We start from the raw sequence: 25,783 nt of genomic DNA on the forward strand, positions 1-25,783 counted from the left end.
AACCACATCCATTGTGAGGGTACACAAAACAAACAACCCAAAAAGTGTCCCCAATCACTCCAGAGCAAGATCCAGATCGTCATCGATCGACGATCCCGAAGACAACGAAGGAAAGAATAAAACACCAGAGACGTCTGGATTTATGGAACCTAAAAAAGTAAGTAGACAGAGAAAGCTGATCGGCAACTCTGAGATCTACGTTAACAACCAATACGAGGCCCTCTCTGACAGCATGAGTGTCACGGAAGAAGAAACGGACCAATCTCCCCAGCGACAGGCAAATAAGCCCAGATATCAGGACACCCAAGCTAGCTCTAGCAAAGCGGGGAAGAACTCCAACTCACCAAAGACTAGAAACAAGCCACCGCCCATGCATACTTACGCGGCTAAACCTAAAGCCATTATAAAAATATTAATAGAAGCAAAAATCCAAGAAGACTTGTGGATGAAACAAGTAGAAGGGGAATTCGTAAGGATAATGCCTCAAAATCTAGAAACCTTTCATACAATTAAAAAAACTCTGGTAATTAACGCAATACAATATTTCACGTTCACCATTCGAAGCGAAAAAAAGAAATTCTTAGTTTTAAAAGGTATGAATGCAGAATTCACCGAAAATGATATCAAAGGATAGCATCATCCGAAAAAATCTTCCCAACGTCAATGTGGAGGAAGTCATGAAACTGAAATACGGTAAAGAAAATGAAAACAAATACCACCGCATCGTACAGCTCTCCCCAAACAGCAAGACTCTCGAGTTAACTTGTAACGAGCCGTTTAGCAGATGCTACATTTTAAAATATAAGAATTTCGCGCGTTAGGAAATCCCTCTCTAAATTTTTGAGGACAGTCGCTTGCGCGCATGATCAATTGATCCCCATCAGCGGTCCTCGCAAATTATCGCTCGAACTCGTTCTCTTTCGTTCCGGGGTCGTCGACGGACCAACACCTCCGATATCGCTCGTTTACATACTTCGATAAACATAACCAGGGCGTTCTGCACAACTCGCAACCTTGCTGTGGACACCTGAGTCAATTGCGTTGCCAAATTGAGAGCTGTGAGGGAACCCCGGAACACATGAAAGAGCCAACGAGGGAGATCCCACCAATTATTAAGATAAGCAACATATTCTCTTTGTTATTTTTCTATTTTCATCTATGCATTCGTAAAACGCGGCTATAAAAACAGTTTTGAGTATATGAGTGAGTGCATGAGTGCGAGATTAGTGTGAAGATGAAGAAAATAAGTTTGAGTGAATAATGCCTTGTAAAGAATCTCGATATGACGAATTTTCGTGTGAAATGAAATTCCAAATTCACGAAGCGAACGAAATAAACTAATAATATGTTACAAACTAAACTCAAGTTCCTACTTTACCAACCTATCAAATGGGAACGAATTAGAAAAAAACAGTTTTCTTGTGCAAAAGATGCCAACGCATTGGACACGCTAGCAAGAACTGCCATTTGCAGTTCAGATGCGTAAAATGCGGCAAAGACCATGGCCCACTAAAAGAAGGCAATGTGTGCGAAATAAAAACAACAGAAGATAAACAAAAAATTAAATGCGCGAACTGCGACGAATACGGACACCCCGCATTGTACATGGGTTGCCCATACCTTTCCACGGCTCAAGACCTCAAAAGGCAAGCACAAAAGATCAGAAATTCCGTAAGAAGGGAAAAAATGAAAAAAATAGAAAAATACGTTAACCCGAAAATCTCGTATTCTTCTATAACAAGCAAAATCGACAACGATTATCCTGCACTCCCCAAAACCAGGGCCCAAGAAGAATACCACAGATCGGAAGATAAATACAAATATCCCACGACGACAAACGGACGTGAAAACATTACACAGGACATTAATCCACACGACAACGTTTACGCATCACCCATCAACTACGACAACGAGGGTGATAACAACACATTCTCAAGAATGTTAGACAATTTCAAAAACAGCATGATCGAAATAATAAAATCTCAACTCTCAGATACCAACAAGAAGATAGCCAATAACTCACGAAGCATTCATTTCACGATGAGCCAATTTGAGTTTTAACATGAACAACGATAACCAAAACGAATATCATCGACAACACATTCGCCACACACACACACGAAATCAAAATTAGCGCTATAAATGTTAATTCTCTGGGAGCTAACAAAAAGAGACACGATCTCCAAGAATTTGTTACTAAAAACGACACCGACATAGCCTTGATCTCAGATATGAAGCTGAATAATGAACACAAACTCAGCTTCAAGGACTATTTTTTCATCCGAGCTGACCGCCCAAATACCAGAATGGGTGCTGGCACATCCATATTAATCAAAAAGAACATAGAATTCACACCAGTATTACATCCAAACTCATCGGCCAATAAAATTATCGAGTACACTGCGATTAATTAAACTGAAGCCCAACTCTACATATTCACCCTGTACGCCGCCTGCAATAACAAGAGAACGTTTATACCTGAACTCAATAAAATATACAGAGATCATAAGCTAAACGCAGCCAAAACATATTTCATCATGGCTGGAGACCTGAATGCAAGGCACCCAAAATGGGGCGACCACAAAATAAACGAACGAGAGGCCCTACTCGAGAACTGGGAAAAAGACCTCGGCAATTCCAACGAAACATCTACACATCCAGCGGATAAACCCACGTTCCCGAAATCAGGTTCATTTCTCGATTACTGCCTCGCCGACTCACGCATCGAGCTCAATTCACTCATTAATAACAAACTCAAAACACTCCCATGCGATAATGATCACAACGCAATCTATTTCACCATAAACTGCAACGAAATCTTCATGAGACTCGCCCCACCTGATCCGCCAAAAACCAGACTCAACTACAGAAGAAGAAACTGAAGAAACTTGACACAATATCTACAAGACAACTACATTGACACTGCCACATGACAGAAATCTCACCATAAATGAAAGCGATAATCAAATTTAAAAAATGAAAGATTCATTAGATGATGCTATAAACACGATAGTACCAAAAACCGATCCAAATACGAACATTGGCCATGTCAAATATGTCAACAATAGAATCAAGAAACTTCACTCATCCAAATCAAAATTAGTGGCATTCCTCTTCAGTAATAATCTGCGTAACGCTCAAGTTAAAAGACACATCGAATTGCTGATAAAAAGACTCAACGAATCTCAAGTTTCGATGCTTTGAATATGGGAAAGATCAAAGATTAAAAATACAGTTCGTTTTATATCCAAAGTAATGTGAATTTTATTTTAAAAACCACCTCCTGCCATGCATCAAATTTACTGGAATTTTCTTCAGCACTATCCACAGAATCAACAATCACCTTCCCAACGAAATTTTTACGTACGGTCAGCACGATTTTAGTTGGCTGCCGGAATTATTGAACCGCGAAGCGTTTCACGACGGCCGAGGGCACATGAAAGCTGAAAGTGAATTTACGCGCGAGGCGAAGCCGCGTTCACGACCAAGTTTCCGGAGGTCCTTGGTCGAGGACGACACTTTCTTTCCAACGATTTTTAATAACCCAATTTACTGTCAATTTATTGATAATGAAATAATCTTTTTATTATGCGAGCTCATTACCAAATCGAAAAGCGGGAAGGAAGGAACTTGAGAGTTTTCGGAAAATCAGGCGACACATCCATCTCGCTCGATACTCAGAAAAAATCTGTAGAAATCGACAGTAGAGCGCAAGACAGTAAGACTACCCTCCTTCCGCTTCCCCGTTACGAACATTTCCTGAATATGATCGACAGGTCCGTCGTGTGAACAACAGATGCGAGCGTGAGACAGGGCCCCGCACGATTTTGATTATCGGGAAAATTTTTCGCAATTACTTTCACGATTATTACCCCTAGCTCGGCTGTCATATTTTCTTTGACAAGGACGGAACTTTAACGTCGATTTCAACTGCGATGTTTAGCCAGGAAAAATTCAATCTGATTGAAAAGATGATAATATTATCGGATTATAATCCTCGAGGCTAGGGAAGGGCGGAGAGATGAGACTTCAATTATCTCGCTGGGCTGTCCAGATTTTTTGAGCCGGAAGCGTAGTCAACGGTATCATCGGTGTTCTCGCGATAGTCGCGATATTCGAAAGCTCTCGAATTTTCTCGTTATTTGAAATTTTTTTATTTCGTGGGTAGGTTATTTACCCATGATTTCTTGAAAAACAACTCCCGTGGCGATTCAAATGAATGAGCATGAGGCAGCCAAATGTATGAGCTTCGCTCGAAATACATCTTAATTCCACGATGATTGGCCACCATTGTCTGTGTCCTTATCACATTTGAATTGCCGCTGAATTCATCGCTCACCATGATTTCTCAAAAACTCTCAATCTCTCCTCGCTTTTCCGGCATTGTAGCTCATTGATTACATGCATAAAAAATTAATGTAATGTGCGAAATGTGAATTAATAATTCGGTCGGAAATTATCGGTTTAGCGAGCCCTGTAAAATTGCTGCATGGCGGAGTATCGTGTAAAAGAGATAAACGCATTTCACCCGTATAGCAAGATACTTTAAAGAAACGGTGTAAAAAAACTGTCATTATACATATAAAAATAAAAAAGTACAATACTGATCGTATCATCTTTTACACTATCGCCGGGGACTTCAATGCTCTCGATACGACTCTGGGTGACTCGATAAGGTCAGAGGCCGCCAAATCTGACTAGGAGTAAACGATTACTTGATCGAATTTAGTCATATGGTACCCTTTGAGAAGACCCAACGGATTACGAACTGGCAGACTGCAGAATAGACATCCTGAACCAAAATAACGACAGATTTCAAATAACCCCATACGACATTCTTTTAACCGACCGGACCGATCAAACGCCCGAATGGGAGGCACAGCCATCTTGATCAACAAAAGTATAAATTATATCCCCGTTTTACATTCAAATGTACCGACCAAACGAAAAAAATCATTGAATACACCGCGATCAAATTGAACCTTAATTCAAACAAATACTCTCTACATACCAAGGTATGCGACAGTGTTTTGTCCAGTATATGCGTCGCCTGCAACAATAAAAGAATAAGAATAGAAGACCTTTATGGGTTTCCTGCATTTGTACCGCTGCGGTCATCACCAGCACATTTTCCGTCCCTTCTATCGAGATTTTGGTGTTTGCTTGCGCTTGGTGTTTGCTGCCTTCCAGGACGGGGTAGAAAAAACGCTAAGGCAAGAATTCAAGTCGCGCACTGTTTTGCAATCGCTGGCTAGAACTGCTCGCCATATTCCTTCATCACGATTGCCGCGGACTACGAAGTCGACAACCCTTCCTTCCGTTATGTCCAGTTTGAATAAATTTATCGTGACAACTTTCTCTAAGAAATAACTCGCCGCTTCTTCAAAGAGTTCTCCCCGAAGCTTGTGTCGTCGGAAATTTGCTTGATCATAGCTGTATCGGCCGGGTTGAACTTCGGTAGAAATTATTTTTAAAACAGTGTCGAATTTTCCACTTTTCACTTTATACGTCTGTGTATCCACTTCCGATCTGTAGGAAAATATTAATTATCCTCAGGAAGCGTTTATAAGTTACATTAATATAGAAAAAATGTTTCACTTAACGATTAATAGACTAGTAGTTGATTTTGTTCAAAATAAAAGGGACTCTGATCAGCAAGAAAGTACGAGACATCCCGAGGGTTTGTCCGGTGTAGCAAGACTGCCATTCGAAGTCCTCACCCGTATTCTCTGACCCCAGAGACCCAAGTCCACTTAAGGACCGCCTATTTTATGGTGATTGGTTTTTCCACGGGGTTTTCCCAGAAAAAACCCTGGAAGAGCTGAAGGCTTAAAAAATTCTATACACGCCGCGAGTTGAAGAAAAAGTAAAAATACATTGTCATTTGGCTGTCATGTGTCTGCCGGTTGTCCTAAGGAATAAGGGATCTTGAAAAAATATTTTTGCTTTGGTGTGTTGACAACCTTCGGGAGAACTGACTGTAATGTTTGCACTCACATTATATTTCTCGCGTAGCATGAGAAGGGGGAAGAATGAATTTATTAAACAGCGCTAGAGACACTACGAGGTAAAAGTTTACCAATTAATATTTCCCTGATTGCCAATACTGATTACAATAATTTTTCAAGAGATACATCACGGTCGAGGGAGTATGATTAGGGCTTCAAAAGTTTGATGTTTTGATGAGAACCGAATCACCGAAAGACGTGAAAAAGGTCCGATAGTTTCTCAGGCTTGCTGGATAGTTTCAAAAATTCTGTTAAAGGTTTGAGGAATGGGACTGCTTTTTCGACTTGAACTGAAGTACATACAACTTGTGTTATCATTTTGGTCGATCAGAGGACAAAGACGCTATTCATTGGACCTGAAAACGCTAGTCGTAGTTTCTTGATGTAGTGGTCGAATGTGGTGCCGCCCGCACTGCAGTTATAAAGAAAAATCTAAGCTCGAAAATAACGTAATAGCGAGTTCATTTACAGGGCTTTAATTTTAAAGTATTTCCTTTTTGTTCGAAAATTACGTATCGATAATATCGGAATGTGAAGTCTCTATTCGTTAGCATGGTTTTGTTTCTTCGTTGCCAAGCATCATTAGTTGCTAGAAGTCTATAAAATATAAAAAATACGTCAACTTGTAGTAGTCTCTAAACTGCTGTAATTATTTAATTATTAAAGAAACAAATTTCGAAAGTTTTCGAAAACAATTGGAAACGCTATGGCTCCTGTAAGGAGTCTCTGGGAGCGACTCGTCTAACATAAATTTACTTGTCTCTGAGTCGCTGCCGCGACTCTAGATAAGCTAGGTGTTCAAATAGCGCATGTCGATTATTTGAACGAAAAATTTAGTACGATGATTAGTGGTTAATATCAGTTCATCCAAGTAGAAGAAAGTAGTTCAGTTACTAAATACACTTTGACACAAATAAACACTTTGATACTTGATTTTTTTGAACTTCGGCCACTACGGTCACACGGGGTTTATTGAATCCCACGAAAAGAGACGTTCGCTCAAATTCGAGTCTGTAGGCTCACTGATACTACGTGAAGCGCTCTCGAGAGGTCATTTGCACTTCGATTTTGCTCTAACTCGATGACGAAGATGATTTATACCTTATTTTAAATACTAAATTATATTCTATTTGCAAGACTTCATGTGTCCGTAACAATTGTTATAATTCAGTGATAAATCTATTCACTACAAGGAATACACTGGGAAAATCATTGACTTCGAATTACATTGGAGTCACACAAGATAAAATAGAACGAAAGATGTAAAAATCATATCCAATCATGGAACTTTCTGCGGTTATGTGGAAAATGAGAAATAGTTGAAAATAAATCGAGATTCGTGACTGTACTTCTACTATTTTATTCGAATACAACTCTGCCTTGGAAAAAAAAAAAATAACCATCGCTACAATTCGAGTGATTTTTATTATAAACTTAATCAAAATAAACGTACGTATGTAATTGTGTACATTCGTTCTAGACAAATCAGTGAATATATGTTATGGAGTCAAAACACGGTTTCATTAGGATAATCTTGATCCTAAATTCTTTCAGGCCCTTTTGAGCAGTCTAGCTCTTCTATACCAAACTAGTCGGAATAACTTTTGATCGAATTCAAGGTTGCAATCAAGATCGACTAGTTTTGGTTCAAGAAACTTTTCGCCCTTGCAATGAAATCTTTTTGCCCCGGGAAAATAAATTCGTTCGAAATTGTCCATTTCGTCAAGAAGTAATTTTCAGTATCGATGAAATCAAACTAGTTTTGCCTGGAATGACTAGTGTTGCTCAACCATTCCAATCTGATTCTCAGATAGAACTAATTCATCGTAAGAAGGGTTAACATTGATCTGCTCAAACCAGCTTATCAAGGGCGAATCTACTTTGTTGAGACCTGAAAGATATGGGCACCGAAACTAGTTTTTTCCTGTAAACCAGCAGGAAATAACTAGCCCTTGAAATTGGGTAAGAAAACCGATAGGCCGAACAACCAGGTCTCGAAAATATTGGTTAGCTATCAACAATATTGTTACATATTTTTGTACGGTACTCATCAGTCCGTTGCGACAGGTTTTCCTTGTTTTGTTAAATGACTACGGATATATTTTTTTTTTTGCAGTGACAACTAACAAAATAATCTCCTGAATTTTGGAAAATTATCTAGTTTTTCATGAATATCAGATCCAATAATAACGTAACGAGGTTTTTTATAATGAGCAGCTGATTTTTGTTGAATTATCTAGTACCGAATTATCAATTCTGTGATATATTTTGTTGTGCGTGTTTTTGTAAAATGTCGCTTTTGAATTTCATATCGATGAACGATTGGATTTCTGCAATACAATTATTGGAACGGGAAAAAATTCTTTCGAATAAAACACATTCGAACAGAATACATGTTTTGATAGGGTGAGTAGTGAGGGCAGAAGGCCGGGGGTGGTTGGGACAATTCACGTCGACTAGAGCAGAAGGTTTTAATGAGCCATCTATGTAAATGAGTGTACATGGTACACAATTTCGGCAACGATAAAAATCATTTTTCATTTATGTATGAAAATACATTAAACGAACAAAAAAGAAACATGCGTCAAAAGATTTAACAATCTTACGTAGAATCGTGCCAACGATCACATTTCTCTTCTCTCTCTCTCTTTCCCTTTTCTCTCGCTCTTTTACTTGTATTAAAAAATATACACTATATATTTCCAAAAAACAATGATAAACGAAAAATAGAGTTATAATTCATATATAAGCTCGAATAAATTTGTCTATCCTACGTCTATCGAATATGTACAGTTCTGAATCTTCTTGGGGCAGATTCACTTGAAAATAATGGGAAAAATAAATTGTGAATCTCGATGATCTGGAAAATTTGTGTAAAAAATATTCAATTCAATATCACGACCGTAGCAAAATATTTCTACGGTAAGAATCTTCACTTTTTATATCAAGCAGCAAATGTTATGTTATTATTCAACTGATCTGGAAATTAGCACAGGAATGAATCTATGAATTCGAGAAATTTTTTTAAAACAATTTGACTTTATAAACATTCATTTGATCATTCACGATTTTACGCTTCGAAAAAAAAAACTCGATAACTTCACTCGGTGCAGCACACCCTTCTTCATTTTTGTACGGTGATACGAAACTGCCTAGGGTATTAATATATTTATATATATTATTTTAAAAAAAATCATCATCTTCGTTTCCTCTCAATCGTATAAACATTATTTTACGGCCGCGCTTATATTTCCATCTCGATAGAGAAAAACGAAAAATGATTTTTATGCACGTTAAGAATTCGTGTCCTCGGTCGATGACATCGAGGGTATTTGCTGAGGAACGAAATTAACGACCTCGTGATAAATAAGCTCTTTCCATTTCTCCACCGGCAGATCCATGTCTTCGAAACTTTGATCGTAGGGTAACGAGACCGGCTCGTCTGTGGGATCTGCGTATTGGGCCAGATAAGGATGAGCCAATGCTTGTTCAGCTGTTATACGTTTTTCTGAATCCAGCTCCAACATCATCTCCAGTAAATTGATAGCTTGAATGAAGATTTATAAAAAAATAATTAAACGAGTGCAATTTCATTAAAAAAATATACTAATTTTCGTCATTATTTCACTCACCGAGTGGATTAGCCCCACGGAAAACATCTTTGAAGTTCTTCTTCTTCAGAGGTGGTAAACTTTGAATGTAATTCCTCGCCTAAAATTTTATCATTTTACTATTTAAAAAGGCTTTTTTCATGGAAATTTTGTTCGTTTGTGGTAATAAGCGCTCATGGTTATTGACAGTTCTATCAAAATTTCTTCACATAATTCTAGCGTCCTGATATAAAAAGAAAAAAACAAAGACTACTGAGCCTTCGATTTACCCGAATGATTTTTCGTTTTCTTTTTTCAATTTACCTCTTGGCTGGTAATTTTGCTTAAAGTCTCTTCTGTGGGCGTACCACAAAGCACTAGAACTCGTGTTAGGTGGTCAATGTCTGCTTGGGGGTTAAGGCTTCTTTTATTAACGAGCAATTTAGAAAATAAGCGATAGAAACCACACTGCTAGAAAGCGTTTAAATTTCGATTGTTTTTCATGATTTACTAATCATAAAGACGTATTTCGTTCACACTAATTATTTCAATCCAAATATAAATCAACCTAGTCGTTTCGTGCTTATTGGTGAATGGAAAAATAGAGGTGAATTAATCATGCGTTTGTTTCGTGGATTTTTGTGTCAAAAGCTACCAAAACCAATATTAGAGATGTTGCATCATGTACGAATCATGCCCTTGCAAGTCATTCAAAGAAAAGTTATCGATAAATCCTTGAAGTATAACATTTATTATTCATATGTACATAATTTTTCTTCCAGATTTAATGATTAGTCGTTGAGTTTTCGAAATTCAATCGTCTTCAAAGATTCAATCGATACGTGTCGTCAAACGCTATATGGAATGAGGGCTGGAAAGGAAAGGGTGACTTACCGATTCTGATGATATTTTCTGCATAAACTCGTCCCGTGGAGTGCCGAGAATTTCCATTATTAGATTCAATTGATGAATATCTGCTCTTGCTAAGGTCTCGACACTATTATTCTCTCTGTTCACCGTTAAAATGGTATTTGTTTTCTTTTTATTTTCAAAAAAATTAAAAATCAGCAATTAATCCATCTGTGGCACGCTACGAGTCTCCAAAAAGTTAACAAATTGCCTGTTCACTCGGACTATGATGAAAACAATGTTTTAGATTTTTCATTTTTGTCAAAAGAATATTTACTCAGAACGCTAAAATGTCAAAGAAAAAAAGACAAAAAAAACGTTTGATTAATGGCAGAATCCATTAAATTTTCGACGATTTTCGGTGACGAAATCGTAAGATTTCGACTTTAAATAGAGCTACTTTTCCTGCTGGAATTATAAGCATTAATCACCTCGAATCGAGAATTGTCATATTACTTTTTCTATAAATTATCCGTGCCATGGTATTAAAGCCGAATATCGCGTTTGAAAGTAATTAATGTAGTAGCTTGCATCGAAGCACAACGCTTGATTCGACATTGCAGAGAAGAAAGTGCTTCAACGTATTCTCAAAAATTAGTGCGAGAGCTGTATTGAGAAAAAAGCGTTAAAAGCATGGATGGCCTTGCAGAACCTTAGCAAAAAGCATTTTTTACAGTTAAGTGGATGCAGGTGTCTTGCGTGAGAAGAGAGGCAAATTGGCCTCTTTACTACGATTAAACAATGTTTAAGTTTTCCATAAAAAATGACGTAAGGAAAAGATGGACTAAAATATTAATTGAATTTTCGATTAAAAAATTAAGTCAGAAATAAATAAGAAGTTCTTCGTTATTCACAATAGTTGTTTGAGATCGGGGTCAAGATTTGTTAATTTTCAACTTTCCAAAAAACCACACTTTTCTGGTCTTTCTTAAATTATAAAATTTATTGTTAACAATAAGAAAACGTGTGATGATTGAAAGGATACGATCGGTGCCAGGGAACAATGTTCTTCCGGTCAGCAATTCAGCCATAATGCAGCCAACGGACCAAATATCGACTGAGAAACAACAACAACCGAATAATCGAATTAACATTTAGTCGCAAGGAATTCCGATTAGAATAAATATTCACATATATTATAATAATAATGATGAAAAAGAAACTAAAAACTTTTCAGAGTAATTTTGGAAAGTGAGATGAATTGGTAAAAACCTGTTTGACTGTAGTGCATCCAATTCAGCATTATTTCCGGTGCTCTGTACCACCTTGTGGCAACATATCCTGTCATTTCATTTTCTGTTGGTCTTGCCAAACCAAAATCCAAAATTTTCAATTCACAGTCTTCGTTAACAGCTATATTGGATGGTTTAAGGTCCTACGAAACAGAGTCAACGATGCCATCAATCATGAGCATATTTAGAGATGGAAAAAGTTAAAATACATTAAAGTAAATTGAAGTGATGGATTTGGATTTTTGTAAGGAATTTAGTCGAATTTTCCAGGCAAAAAAATTGATGATTCATGAAGAATGATTAAAAAAATTGATTCTATGGTCAATTTTGACGTTGAATTAATTACCCTGTGAATTATTCCTGCAGAGTGAATATATTTGAGTCCTCTTAGAATTTGGTAAACCAAAAATTGTACATGATCATCAGAGAGTTTTTGCGTCCTCACAATATTATTGAGATCAGCACCCATTAGATGCGTGACAAGATAGCTGCAATTGAAATATAATATTTTAAAGAATTATCGGAAGCTATCGATTGAGAAAAATTGAAATATTGCACGCAAATTGAAGACTCACACATGTTGGAAATCTTCCAAGGATGACGACGGGTGAAACACATCTAGTAGACCAATTACCTGAGCAAAAAAAGGAATCATGTAAACCAATACTTTTGAATAATCTGACTCCGTTGCGCTTGAGAGAAAAGGGATATTTTTGTCCGACATACATTCTCATGATTCATGTGCTTTAGCATTCTCAGCTCTCTGTATGTTCTCTTAGCGTGAACGTCTGATTGAAAAGGTCTGGCCAGTTTTTTTATTGCCACTTTTTGACTGGTAACAGTATCCTGAGCAGAACTAGAATAATAAGAAAAAAAAGGAAGAATTAAATTATAAGTTTTTTTTGACAAAAAACTGAAACTTCAGCTGGTAGTTCTGAAACTGAGTTGCTTAATTTTCTAATCTATGCTTGAATTTTTTACCAATTCATTCGGTTAATTTGATATGTACAGGAATTATCCAGTAACCTTTGAAGAGTGAAACATTTGATTATTAATAGAATGCTCAATTAATCAATTTTAATTTAGTCATGTTTTTTGATTGAAGATCAAAGAATTGTCTGCGTTAGATGAACGATAGTTTTGCATGGATTTTATTTGAGGACAATAAGAGAAAGTAACACTGCGACTGGATAAATTTATCAAGGTCATTGCACGTTTGATGCACATTCTTTCTGGATGTGATTTAAGATCGTATCGCATGATTAAATTGCGTGACAGTGAAATTATGCGAATAGAATGAGCTAACACAACATATTTGCGATCAAGTTTGTTTTATTTATAAACCCCGAGTTTCAATGACACTAGTACGGGTTCTCGATCGGTAAGGCAGAAAAATGTTAACAATTTCGTTGAATTGTTCGAAGGATCTAATTATAATTCAAAGCCTCAGAGTTCGTGTGACATTTTCGAAATTCAACATTGACGATGTATTGATGTATTTACAGAAAAATACCATGTCAATTATTGGGATGAAAAATTTTTAATAATAAAGATGCAGCCGATGAAAGTCAATCTATACTCTTTCGACTTTTGTCTCTCGTTTTTGCACGTTTGCTGTCAATTTGTTTATCAATTCTGGTTTACGAAAAATTGGATTATTTGAATAAATAACGACGGTTTCTTGACGAGTTCAAATAATACATATTCAAAGGTTATAAATGAGTGGACATAGATCGAATGATTAAATTGTAAAAGTTCGGAAGATCGATACTTCGTGAACCTTTTCTTCAGTGACAATGTATTGCTCTCGAACATTATTGCGATTCTCCTCATTGCTTTTTCTTATGTATTTTTCATGCAAGTGTTAGACGAGAATATATACAACTAGTTGATTGCGGCAAGCTAAAGAATATAAGAGGAGAGACGGGGGAATGTCAAGGTCCTCGATCTTGGCGTGGGATTCATAAAGTTTTCCTCATGTCACCTAAGCAATGATGTTTCATGTTTTTTTCCCATAATCTATGTTCGATTTTTGCAATTACATGGGAAGTAACAAAGATCGTGATGAAGAAAGGAAAAAAAAGCGCGGTAGGGCTTACCAAACTTGACCGTAAGCACCCGAGCCAACTGGCGTTAGCATCTGATAACGATCAGGTACCTCCCATTCCGTTCTGTTTATTTCAATCTTCTGAAATCTCGGCATTGCTAATTTCACAAGAACGTAACACACTATTTACTTAGTTTTAAGCCTTTACTGCACGATCCCCCGAACAACGAGGGACGCCACTCGTTACTTTATCCTCGCGTTTTTACTTTTATCTCTTTACGAGAAGAATAATAATTTATACTAATTTGAAAATATTAAATGAAGTAACAAAAAACACCGGGGAAACTGGCTTGATACACGCACACGCGTGAAAGAGAAACATTAACCACTGAGTGGCGCGAGTTACTCTCAAGAGCCGTCGCGACTATTTCCAAATTAGTCCGGGCTCTTTTGTGTGGGTACTGCTTCGTACGTCGTATGTGTGTTATTGCTCAAGAGGCGCCATCTTTTACGCATGCGCACTATTCTGACGTGTCGCGAGAGAAACGCGCGAAGGCGGGAAATTTGAATCTCAGATTTCAATAAAGATCGTTATAAAATTGTGAAATTTTGGAAACTGTTAAGGGAACTTCATGATTCAATTGAACAGTATCATAATTCGTAAATATAAAAATATTTAATGACTCAATACTAATAATCAGTTTGATATTCCAATCGAAAAATTTCGAAATTGAAGGAAAACCAAACGGTACTAAAAGTGAATTTGGAACATGCGGAGCTCCCGGTAGTAGCCAGTAGACAACTACTCAAGGGCGATCTTCGGCGTCGAAGCTGCACTGTTTGGCACTGTGTAACACAAAGCCAGCCTTGACTGGGTGACCGTTGGTGGACTCATATATCGATCGCTCAACCAGAGGCAGTTTTTTTTTTTGGTGCTGATATGCTGACTCGAGCGGGTTGTTTACACCGGGTAAAGTGTCCCTTGTCTCTTGTTCCTCGTGGAAATGCGATAGTGCAGAGCATTAGAAAATTATGTTTGTCGATAACGTAGGGGTTATTCTCACAGGAATCTGGAATTTCGTGAAGTGAAGAACTTAGTAAAACGTGCGTGAATCTCCAAAATGAAATGAAATTATTCACTTCCACCTTTCTACTGTATCCTGAGTCCCACAGGAATCGAGATCTTCGTCGAATGGGAAATTAAAGTTAACCCTTATGCCCGTTTTCTCCAACGTTAATCTGAGTTTAAACTCGGTTCATCCTCTATCTCGAAACTATATGAAAAAAATTGAACCGCGTCGGAGAAAACGGCCATTAGTGTGCACACCTTCACAGCGAGACATTTCGTGCACATGGGGTCACTTTGACCCCAGGTCATTTTTGACATCGAATATCTCGGTATAACTATGCGCTTTTCGGAATAAAAGGTACAGTCACTTTTTGCAGTGAATTGATCCAACTTTAAGGCTGCAAAGTCGGATTTCCGAAAAAACTTTTTTCAGTGTTCAAAAACGTGCTCAAAGTTGATAGTGCGCGTAAAAAGCACTTTTTCGGTTAAATCTCTCGTAAAAAATTAAATTTTGAGTTTTGAAAAAAATTCTTACAGAGTTTTACAGGCAAGGGTCCATGCTTTAAGGGAAAAATAGTCCACTTTGCAACCGTTCCAAAAAGTGTATTTATTTTGGAGTATGAAGTGGCTATGCTCTCTACTTTTAGAGAGGGGATAATGATATCTTAATATTGGGGGTTTTACTTATGAGATGCTCATCTGTAAATGCTATTCATGTGAGAAAAAAATGTTGGGGTCAATCTGACCCCAGATGCGCACTAAGGGTTGAGCGCCTGACGCTATGACAACATGTGTAACCTCTAAAAGATATCGATATTTTCATTCTGATAATAATTTATATTTTACGATGTGGATGGAAGAAAAAGGGATAATAGGTTATTAAGTAAAATTCCCCAACTGATACAATTATTTCCATATATTTCGTTATGTATTTACAATTTGACAACAAAACGGTTAAAACGTAACACACGCAGCGGCTCGCTGCTCCCGCGATCGTTTCGGAGCGATCAATCGAAAAAAGCGCGTTCGAATAGAGCGCATGAGGAATGGGGAGGGTTTCGGCTAAAATTGTATTTCAATATAATAAATATTAATAATAAATAGGTTTCATAATAAATTTAATGGAATCCAATGATAAACGATCGACGGTCAAAAGGCGGGATCCATCGACATTAATAATCGTATTTGTGTTTGAAATATATGAAATTTCTTCAAATCGCCCAAAAATTGTACATGCATTTAACGTCCTTTCACCCGATTTCACATCGATTATAATAAATCTTCTGGTTTATCTCCTCCCAATAATTCGCGTTCGCCTTTGTTTTTTATAGTTTTTTTTTGTTAATGTTCTTTCGTACAATCCGATTGTCCATATTTATAATAATGATATCGTATTCACACTCACGTGAAGCTGAAATATACATTATCTCGTTCAGTACAATAAAACGAAATTCTATCAAGATTTTTTTGGCTTTGCATAGTGTGTCGATGATTTTTCTTTTCATTTACACTCTCATTCTCTCTTATTCATTTTTACACTCTTCAATCACTGAGCGTCTTTTCCACGTTTGAGCGAAATAATAAATAAAAAATACGCGACACCACGTTTATCATGTTAAAATTTTTGTCATTCTCGTATTTTTAGTTAATTTATTTTTTTAATATTATGTACATAAGTCGATTTACCACGTAATATCTTCGAGTTTTTTGCGAGCTCATTCTCACAGTCGTAAAAGATCTTTCGGTCATTCGCCTCTTTTGACATTTTTTGTTTGCTTCTCACCTTTTCTCACTTTTATTCTTTGAGAGTCATGGCAGTGTGAGTAAAAAATGAGTCTCATGTTGGAATTCGATGCAGGGTGATGAGTGAAAAAATGATCGCTATTGTTCTGTGAATATCTTTTGCTCAATCATTCGTTTCATAAACACTTGTTTGTTGTTCTTCGTACGTATATATATAGAGTTTTTCGTCGATTGAACCACGTCGATTCCTATCGAGGTTAGACGTTGATAGATGCTTTACGAAAATTTTGAAAACCTCATCGAGTAAGTTCATTTTGATTAAGTCTTTCATTTGATTTCACATTCTTACAATGAGAAAATCTTTTTATTCAAATATTTTTTAAGAAACGTCTAAAATTGTCAAATGATCCATTTCTCGATTTCCGTGAAATATCAAAAACTCTGACGAAATTTATAAACTATGAAATTGCGTAAAAAACATTCCTTCCAATGGAGAATAAAAAAAAATGGGATCCTTTATCTCTCTCGAGGAAAAATTCATTCGTTTCAAAAGGAAAAAATTGTTGTACCACAATTGGTGAATTTCGGAGAATCAAGCAGGCTGCTCGATAGAAATCGACCATCATTTCCCGCCATTCGCCTTTTGACCTCGATCCATTGTTCTTTATTTAACGTGATTTTTGTTTCGATTTCTTATCGGGGCCCTCCACAGTTATTATTTCTTTCAACACTTCGTATAATCCTACGATAAAATAGTCATGGTTATCAGTGAGCAGCAAGAGATCGTGACTCGGTTCTTCGTTGCATATTAGTTGTTTTTTTTCCTATCAAGTTCGATTCGTTAGTCCGCGAATTTTATACAAAATCGTAGTAATTCCGACAAGTGTAGTTTCGACACACCGATGGGTAACATTGATAGAAAAAATATTGAAATACACGAAAATGATTTTCAATAAAATTTCCCCGGAATTTTATCTTGAAAATGTAACTTCAATGGAAAATATAATGAATTATTGCCCTTCGTATATTCGCGGAATTCCATATGAAAGATATGATATCAATACAAAATGCGTGCACGTTTGTTTCAATGGTTTGCTCAATTTTCAATAAAACGTTATTTCAAAACTGAACGTATTTTATTTGCGTACGTGAAATCTGGTACGATCTCGAGTTGCTCAAATTCAGAGAAAATATCTCGTCGGTTGTCTGTTTTTTTGTTTTTTTAATTATTTTAATTTTAAATATTAATATTCCTTCGACGAACGACACGAAAATGTCGTTGAATGTAAAAAAGAGAGAAAAGAAAAACGAGAAAACAATAAGCGACGCTGTTAATCGATTGTGATTTTGTGGAAGTAGCAAACGTTTGGCGTTCTTACAGTATAAAGTCTTTTATTCTTTATTTATGTACAAGGAACATCTAACATCGTAGTGAATAATATCTGTTTTTCTTTTCGTCTCATTATTTGTTTATACACGGGTCCTGATCGTCGTTTTTCATTAAATCTTGTCTTGAGCCATGTTCTCGTCGATAACATCTAAAAATTTCTTTGAATTTTCGTTTTTTTTTAACTACCTACATCGTTTCAAATTCTTTTTTATTTTAATGAAATTTCTCTTTTTCTTTCGTTTTATTGAATTTTAGTGACGTTTGGGTGGCACAGTTGACAAAACCGTGAGCCAATTTGATTGAATTTCGAGTGATTGTGAAATATTTTTTTTCCTAGCGTAACCTCTTTTCCTCAGACATTTATTTTCCTGGAATTCGCCACGAACATGCGATCCGCGCATTAATCGATGACAACAACGCCGGGAGTGATCTTCGCGTATGATTATTTGGTATATATTATTTTGGTGGTTTTTTTTTACTGTTTGATTTTTGGCAACTCTCGTCCTTCTCCTGTAACGTAGGCAACATTCGTTCGTTCCCTATTCGTTTTGATGACCTTTATATATTCTATTTAACGATCGATCGTTATTTTTTCACTTGGAACGATCGCCCTCGTGTCTCTCTCGTAAAACCCGACTCCACCACTCTCGAATACACATATAAATTGATGTATATGTATGAATCGCTCGGTTATTCTTTAATATTCGTTCGCTCTACGTATTTTTCTTTGTTTTTAATAGTGTTTTAGCGTCTTCGTGAATTAGTGCGCACGTGTTTATGCTTATTACACCCCCCTCCGTAGTCGCAACTCGCCACTGATAAAGTCCTTCGAGTGATATTATTTTTATTTTCACAAACTTCATCCACGATCCCAATATTTTTCACCAATTTAAACGTTCTCGCTTTCACGCTCGATTTCACTTGTTGTTTTCACTCCTTTTGTTTATTTTCAGCGCTCCTTCCTTTTCTTCTTTATCGAAGTTTGAATTTTTGCATGATGGTCTGCTTCGGGATCGATGGGAATTTGTTATTCCTCCCGAGGTCTTGTACGAGTCCATCTACAGCAACGTCGACGCCGTGAGAACATCCGGGACGACTGGCCTCGGAGGGGAGTCCATACATCACACTCTCATCTCGCTCATACTCGCCTGTGACACGCGGCTCGATACCGTCGCACCCTGGAGAAGCGGCTGATTCTCTGGCGGACTTTTTGCTCTGGGCGGTGGCGGGGCCCGCGGAACTTTCAAATGGATCGATCCATTCGGCGGTCCCTAGAAAACGAAACAAAAGAAATCCAATGTTGACTTAACGCGTATTAAGTTCTTGAGCAAATTCAACTATGATTTTCATTATTTAAATTGAATGAGTCTTCGATGATGAAAAAAGGAGTTGAGGTGCGTTTGGGAAATGAATTTTGACAGAATAAACAACTGGATATCTGTGCTCTGAAATTTTCGCTGAATCAAGTTGATTATTTTTTTCACGTGAAACATTGTTTTTCAATCGACTTTACAGAGTTTTTCTTCACTGAATAAATGTTTGCGCTTGTTCTGAGCTCAATCCGGGCATTCGTATTTCGCGAAATACTGAGTTTGTTGAAACTTTTTTCTCTCGGAATTTTTGTATCCGGAGATAACGATCAGTATTTAGAGAAAAAAGTGGATTTTTGCGTTAAAAAATGTTTGAAATGAATGTCATTTTGACTCATATGGAATGTTGATTACGTAAAAACTCCTCGAAATTCTTGAAAAATTAGAGGGATGATCTAACCGTGAATTTCCAGCCCACCTGCATGCTCATTTCCTGTATTACAGTCGCTCGTGGCAGTGTGGCGTGTTGCTGGCTGTGCTGTTTCTGATGTTGATAATGATGCTGATGGGGTAACGTGTGAGTGCTCTGACCCTGCTGCATCAATATAGGATCGTTCGGGTCTCCCTTCATAACGTTTCTGTCAAAATGGAGTAAAAGTAAAGCATGAAAACAGATCTGGGCTGAGTTTTTTTGTTCATATACATGAATTATTTTTCTTCATTCATTCTCCATGGGAATGTGGATCTGCGGTGGCAGAAAATAAACCGAGGATTGGGAATTCGGGAAAAATCAGTTTGAAGTTGAGCAGTAATCGGTTTTGATCATTTTTTTCTCATCAATTGTTATCGAGAAACATTTATTTTACAAAGGTAACTTTTCAATTTGAATTTTTGTAACAATACTGATCAAGAAAGCCCCAAAACCTGAAACATATTTTTGAGTGTCGATTCACACGTTTCTCGAGGTTATCAAACTTATTTTCCAATGAGATCGAGTAAATGTGATTTCACGTTGAAATTTAGTGACTAAAGTATCTGATTTCGTACTCTGATTTTGATGACAAAAGTGTGAATCGAAAAACGTGAATTTCACCGGGAACAAAATCGCTTCTGTTTACCTTCTCAACATTTCGTTCTCAACGTCGACGATGACTTGACCGCTGCCCGGGAAATGAGAATGAGGCGGTGGAGGTTGTTTCAATTCGGTGAAGCCGCGAGGACCGCATTGTTGATTCATCATTTGTTGTTGCTGAAGACTTTTGACTTCGAGTCTCGTTTTATCGCGCTGGTAGTAAACACCCGCGAATATAAGGACGTTGAGGATGAGGAGACTGCAGCCGATGGCGATCGTGACGCTCAAGGCGGTCGAGTAAGCGGCGTATCTGGAAGACGGATGAATTCACAATTAAAACTGAACGGTGCTTTTCCATCGAAGAGAAATTGAAAGATCAGCAAATACAGAAACGAGAGTTACGGTCGATGTTTTCGAATGAGCGCGAAACTTGATCGCTTCCACGGTTTTTTCGTCAACAAAATTTCGGCCAGTGATCGACACAATATTGAGAAATTTTTTCAATTTTCTATGGCTCATGAAAAATACGATAAAACTGTAGAAATATTCTCAAAGAATGGAGGCTTTTTTGGTTGAACAAGAAAGTCTTCCTGGAGCATAATAATTTCACATAAAAGTTTTCAAGATGTAAACCGTTCGCTTAGTTTATTCGATGTTAAAAATCCACGGAGAAAACTCAAAAGTTAAAATGACAGTTGCAGCAATGGCAACCAGTGACAACCTTGAATGTTTAGCAATTTTTTAAATTTTCATTTCTATACAAATTTGCAAGTTGAAGGAAATTTGGCTCGATTTTCATGAAAATTTACATTTTGCACTATTAAATTATGACGCTCAAACGGAATGTTTTCAGAAACTTTTCAAAGGATTCCAAAATTCAAGTTTTGTCGTTGGAAATTTTAGACCTTTCAATCCTTTCCGCGTACTGGCTCACGTATTCGCGGAGCGATTGATAAAAACTGAGAATACGCGGATGAAAATTACCCAGCAGCGTCAAGACTGGCGAGAGTGTCGGTGCTCGCATTGTGAACGTTTTGAAGGTTGGTGCTCTGAATGTGGCTGACACAAGTGGTGATGCTGTAATCCGTGGTAGTAGGAGTTTCGGTGGTAAGGTTGATTCGTCTGGTGAGATCGTCGGCGGCTCTGCTGAGAGGATCAGGTCTGACAGAGCCATCATAAATATTGGGATCACCGTGAGCACGAAAAAGATTGTGTTTTGGTTCAACGTCCTCCATGCCGGCTCTGTGTAATTCGGGGACGAGCCTGAGCCACACGGAGAGTTGATGAGCCCGGTAGTGATTCTTCATTCTCGGTTTAACACCTGGAAAGAGGATAAAAATAGGTAAAAAATTCATCGGATTTAACGCGAGTACGTAGGTGCGACAGTAAAAGTTTAACGGCGGCTGCATATCCCCTATTTTGGGTGAGGGTTGTTCAAGAGGTCAATTTTCGAAGCGGACTTGATTAAAGAAAAGTGTCGAGTGAAATGGCCAGTGGATTTCAACGGAATATAAAAATCCGTCGTTAAAAATTTCATCAATTTAACTGCATCATTGAATTCAATTAAACTTTCGTTCCAAAACATTCCAAAACTATGCGATATTAAAAAAGTTCAATCTGACGAAAAATTCATCAATTTTTATTGACAATCCGGGTGCATACGGGGCTTTATCGAGATCCAAAAATCCATTGAATTACTCGTTTCACGAGAGAGTCATAAAGGAAGGTTTTTCGATACAACATTCGAAAACAGCGAGGGCAGACATGCAGAGTGGCGCGAGAGGCTGTCGGGGAGTTTTTTCGAAAGTCACGCGAAACAGAGCACGCGTGATTCACCGTTCACAACTTTTTCATTTGCGAGGAATGCGATACCGGGAATTTCGACGATATTTGATTGAGAGTAAGCCGAATATTTAGAACCCTCGAAAGTGTGACTTGCGCGAAAGCCCTGCGACAAGGGACCCGGCGTTCGCTTCCCTCTAGATATTTATTTGCGGGCTCGAAAACTCTGGAAAGCCTGCGAAAAAGAGCACGAAGAAAATCAGTGTGATTATTTCGTGACGAAGTGTCGTTCCGCGGCTCTTTCTCGAGTATTATGGCAGCAGTGGCAGTAGTAACAGCTCGTGCTGTTCAGCCAAGCATCACAGCAGTCAGCAAACCCTTAACGCGCGGGCTCAGCCCTTCGCCCTTTCCTCTCGTCTCTCGAACCACCCCCAGCCTCGTTTTCTCTTAGTCTGGGTGAATTCGGATGCTGTGGCTCTCCCGCGTCCCTGTCCCCGCTGGCATGTGTCTTCGTAACGTGGTTTACGGTCGCCACTCTCTGCCATGGAGAGGCTTCAGATTCATCCTACCTCGAGCCACATATTTTACACTCTCGCTTCCAGAATAACGCCAATTATATATACATGTATATTAATGTTAATGCTTTTGTATATCTGTACGTGTGTATAAATATGTGCAGAGAGAGAGAGAGAGAGAGAGAGAGAGAGAGAGGGAGACGCCACGAAGGCTCGAATCCTAGAGGGAATCGTCGTTGCCTATAAATCATCAGCCACGTCCTAATCAACGTCGAGTTTGCCACAGCGATGCTGCTGGCTCCAGCGCTCTTCCGTGTTCGAGAGACACTGGTTCATCCCTGATGGAGGGCCCAGAGATGGAAAGTACCAGAGAAGGAGATAAAATGTATTTGTATCGCACGTGTGTACGTTGCGGATATGACATAGAGACACGTGCCTTAACATATATCTGTAGATTTGTAGATGCAGCCAATTAGCTTCGAGTTACACGATTGCGAGCGCAAGCCCTTACGTATAACGACCATGTATCCTGTGTGGATTAAGCCAGTCTGGTTATTCCCCGAGTCACCGTCAGAACGATGCCAAATAACGTTTGTACACGCTGCTCGCGTAAGCAGGCGAGAGAACGTTTTATAAGTTCAAGTGAACGTTGCATGAACGGGTCAATAAAGTTTTCTCACGCCCCGAATCTTGTTATCGTTTATTTATTCGGGTGTGCGAAGAACGAAAGGATCGAACGATTTTATGGTAGTTTCTTCCGAAAATGTGCTATGATCGCGGCAAGTTTACGCGGTGGTTTCTCAATTTCGCTCCTTTTTCGTCATGCTCTGGCCTCATTCGTACGACAAAAAGGCTTTCCGCTTCATTTTTTATTACGAAAGACACAGAAAAATGGGGCTAAGCAAAGAAACAAGATTGCAATCGCAGTATCCGTCTCTTTCGAACCTCAGCAGAATTCCTCTTTGGTCTCTTTTAACGCGAAAGAATACGTATCCTCGAATGCTGTTCGACCGGAGAAAAAACGCTTGGAGGATCGAGAATGGGAGCAGGCTCGGAGCTACCATATGGAAGAACTTGACTCCCATTACTCGTCCACAAGACGTATGGGGAAGGCAGACGTCTTTTTTTATGGAAGACGATGAAGGATGTGGTCGCAGGATCGAGCACGAGAGTGGTGCACCGTTGCTAACGCTTCTGCTACCATCAAGCCTCACAAACGGCTGGAATACCTTGCCAAATCATATTTATATATATCAATACATAGGTCTGTCCCACCATATACATACGTATACAGGGATTTTAGACGGGAGACCATGAAAACCAATCTGAACTCTTACCAACGTTGAGTTATTACATCCTGCCTCGCTCGAGTAACCGACACTTTCTGTGGCTATGCGGATGTATCCATGCACGAGGGTCTCGATATGTGTATATTTAATGGGAACGGCTTAGCGAGAGCAGCTCGTACGAAGTTGGAAGCTTGAATTATTGCAAAAATAGCCAACGATCTATCAACCGAATGTCGATAAACAGCGACGTAATTCGGGAACTTCAATTTTCACCGTTCCGAAGATATTTCATGACTCATTTTTCTATCGACGTCATTACTTTGATGTGTCCGTATAGCGAGAACTCGATTTGCCGATTTGTTTCGTCGAGCTCGCTATCGATTCGCGAATTTCCGGGATCGATCGTACGGCAAAGCATTTTTTATTGTAAAGATGTTTCAGAATGGTTTTTTGTCGTTCGGTTCCTCGCCGATGCTCTGTTTTTTCGTTTAGAGATGAAATCGTTACGACAAGCTAATACGAATTACGTTGAATTTAGTTCTGGAGAAATTGAGTTTTCGTGCAGTTATACGCAAGTTAGATGCGGCCTCAAATACTCCGCAGAACTCAATTTCTCTTTGTCTCGCTGTGGACAAATATTTTGCTGAGGTTTCGCCACTCTCACGGAGCTTCGGCTATCGCTGGAGAGCGAGGGGAAGAGGGAGAAACGAAGAACAATTACTTTCCGGATGCTCGGGTAACAACAACGTTTGCTGTTCTCGAAAACTCGTCCTCGTTTACAGCCTCGGGGACTCGAAAGCAGCGCGAAACTGGTGAAGGAGTCGTGCCAGTTCGAGGAGAATGTCCGAAAGCAATTGTTCGAGAATCTGCTCCTCGAGCTTCTTGCCAACGAGATCGACGAATGTTAATAATTTATAAAAAAATCGTCGCAAGAAACTCTCTTCCGTTATTCAAACACCTAAACGTGTGCCCAAATTGATTGTTTCTTTTGAATCGTTCAACAAAAGGTTGAATTTCATGAAAATATTCAAAAGTTTCATTATTTTTCCGGAATATTCTGAACAACTGTGGGATTTGAGTGGGAAGAGAAAGAGGGCTAGGCGGGTAATGCGTTTCCTGGCACTTCTCATCTCTCATTCTCGTTTTGCAGAGAGCACGAGCTTTAAACTGTACGAGAGAGAATTATGAAGGTCTCGCCTCGGTTGGCGTGCGACATGCTCGAGGTTGGTCGTTTGTTCGAGCAGCAGCCGGTTGCGGGTTTTTTAGTTTTATTAAAAGTAACAAAACATACATTTCCGGCGTATCAGAATTTTTGTTTCGTCAGGAGCAGCCGCTTATTGTGCGACGAAAAAAGGAGGAAAATTGGATGTGTATCTAACGAGCCGACGGAGTGCCGGATCGACTGGAGATAGCAAAAAAGTTTCAAATAAGCCATGCAGTCGCGATCGCGCGAGCGAGTGCATTTCGAAAGAATGCAAACATATCGAGATTCTATTTGGAATCCGGTGCAATTTGTTCAGTTCCGTTGATCGGCAAAAAAAAGGGGAAAAAGGCCTGCAGAAAAACGAGGAAGCGCAGTGCAACGAGGAGGAGTAAAAATTCGATCACTCGGATCAGAGATAGAGGCGACGACAACGGAGAGTGACGTTTGTAGTCGTAAGCCGATTTTTTTGCCTGCTCTTCATTCTCGAAACGAAAAAAAAAGGAAAAATAATAGCATCCATCGGAGCGTGGCAGAATGAAATTTCCAATCATCGGAACAAAACAAAGATGGAAATAAAATAGAGCGATTTTCCGCACCTACGCGCTATGAAAAATCGTTAGTCT

At 38.5% G+C, this 25,783-nt stretch overlaps 2 protein-coding genes across 4 annotated transcripts in view; both read right to left on the bottom strand.

The window, feature by feature from the left end:
* Positions 1 to 7,352: 7,352 nt before the first annotated feature.
* On the bottom strand, positions 7,353 to 14,244 carry LOC122415552 (mitogen-activated protein kinase p38b-like). Of its 2 annotated transcripts, none has more exons than XM_043427752.1 (9): positions 13,839 to 14,244; positions 12,466 to 12,595; positions 12,315 to 12,373; positions 12,086 to 12,227; positions 11,720 to 11,882; positions 11,493 to 11,564; positions 9,923 to 10,002; positions 9,641 to 9,719; positions 7,353 to 9,555 (listed from the first exon to the last, which is right to left on the bottom strand). In XM_043427752.1, the coding sequence occupies exons 1-9, from the start codon at positions 13,940 to 13,942 to the stop codon at positions 9,302 to 9,304; spliced, it is 1,083 nt and encodes a 360-aa protein (XP_043283687.1). In that variant the 5' UTR covers positions 13,943 to 14,244; the 3' UTR covers positions 7,353 to 9,301. The 2 variants fall into 2 exon arrangements, with proteins under 2 accessions (XP_043283687.1, XP_043283686.1); XM_043427751.1 differs by lacking the exon at positions 9,923 to 10,002 and adding an exon at positions 10,493 to 10,572 and having other exon boundaries at positions 13,839 to 14,243.
* A 1,512-nt stretch (positions 14,245 to 15,756) lies between these two features.
* The window catches only part of LOC122415546 (neuroligin-4, X-linked-like), a 277,070-nt gene continuing 267,043 nt past the window's right edge, over positions 15,757 to 25,783 (bottom strand). Inside the window, exons 10-13 of one of the 2 annotated variants that reach the window (XM_043427741.1) lie at positions 21,355 to 21,691; positions 20,417 to 20,680; positions 19,777 to 19,936; positions 15,757 to 19,259 (exon numbers count right to left, since the gene is read on the bottom strand). In XM_043427741.1, coding sequence (XP_043283676.1) covers positions 19,110 to 19,259; positions 19,777 to 19,936; positions 20,417 to 20,680; positions 21,355 to 21,691 — 911 coding nt within the window. In that variant the 3' untranslated portion in view covers positions 15,757 to 19,109. Of the gene's footprint in view, positions 19,260 to 19,758; positions 19,937 to 20,416; positions 20,681 to 21,354; positions 21,692 to 25,783 lie in introns of both variants that reach the window. The other variant, XM_043427740.1, reaches the window with a different exon arrangement.

This window comes from Venturia canescens, chromosome 9, assembly GCF_019457755.1.
Source record: "Venturia canescens isolate UGA chromosome 9, ASM1945775v1, whole genome shotgun sequence".
NCBI classification, from domain to species: Eukaryota; Metazoa; Arthropoda; class Insecta; order Hymenoptera; family Ichneumonidae; genus Venturia; species Venturia canescens.

Coding starts and splice junctions, on each gene's coding strand:
- LOC122415552 (XM_043427752.1), bottom strand. CDS start 13,942: ATGCCGAGATTTCAGAAGATTGAAATAAACAGAACGGAATGGGAGGTA. Junction 12,596..13,838: donor GGTGCTTACGGTCAAGTTTG/GTAAGCCCTACC, acceptor TTATTATTCTAG/TTCTGCTCAGGATACTGTTA. Junction 10,003..11,492: donor ATTGTTCCCTGGCACCGATC/GTATCCTTTCAA, acceptor ACCCCCAAGCAG/ACATTGACCACCTAACACGA.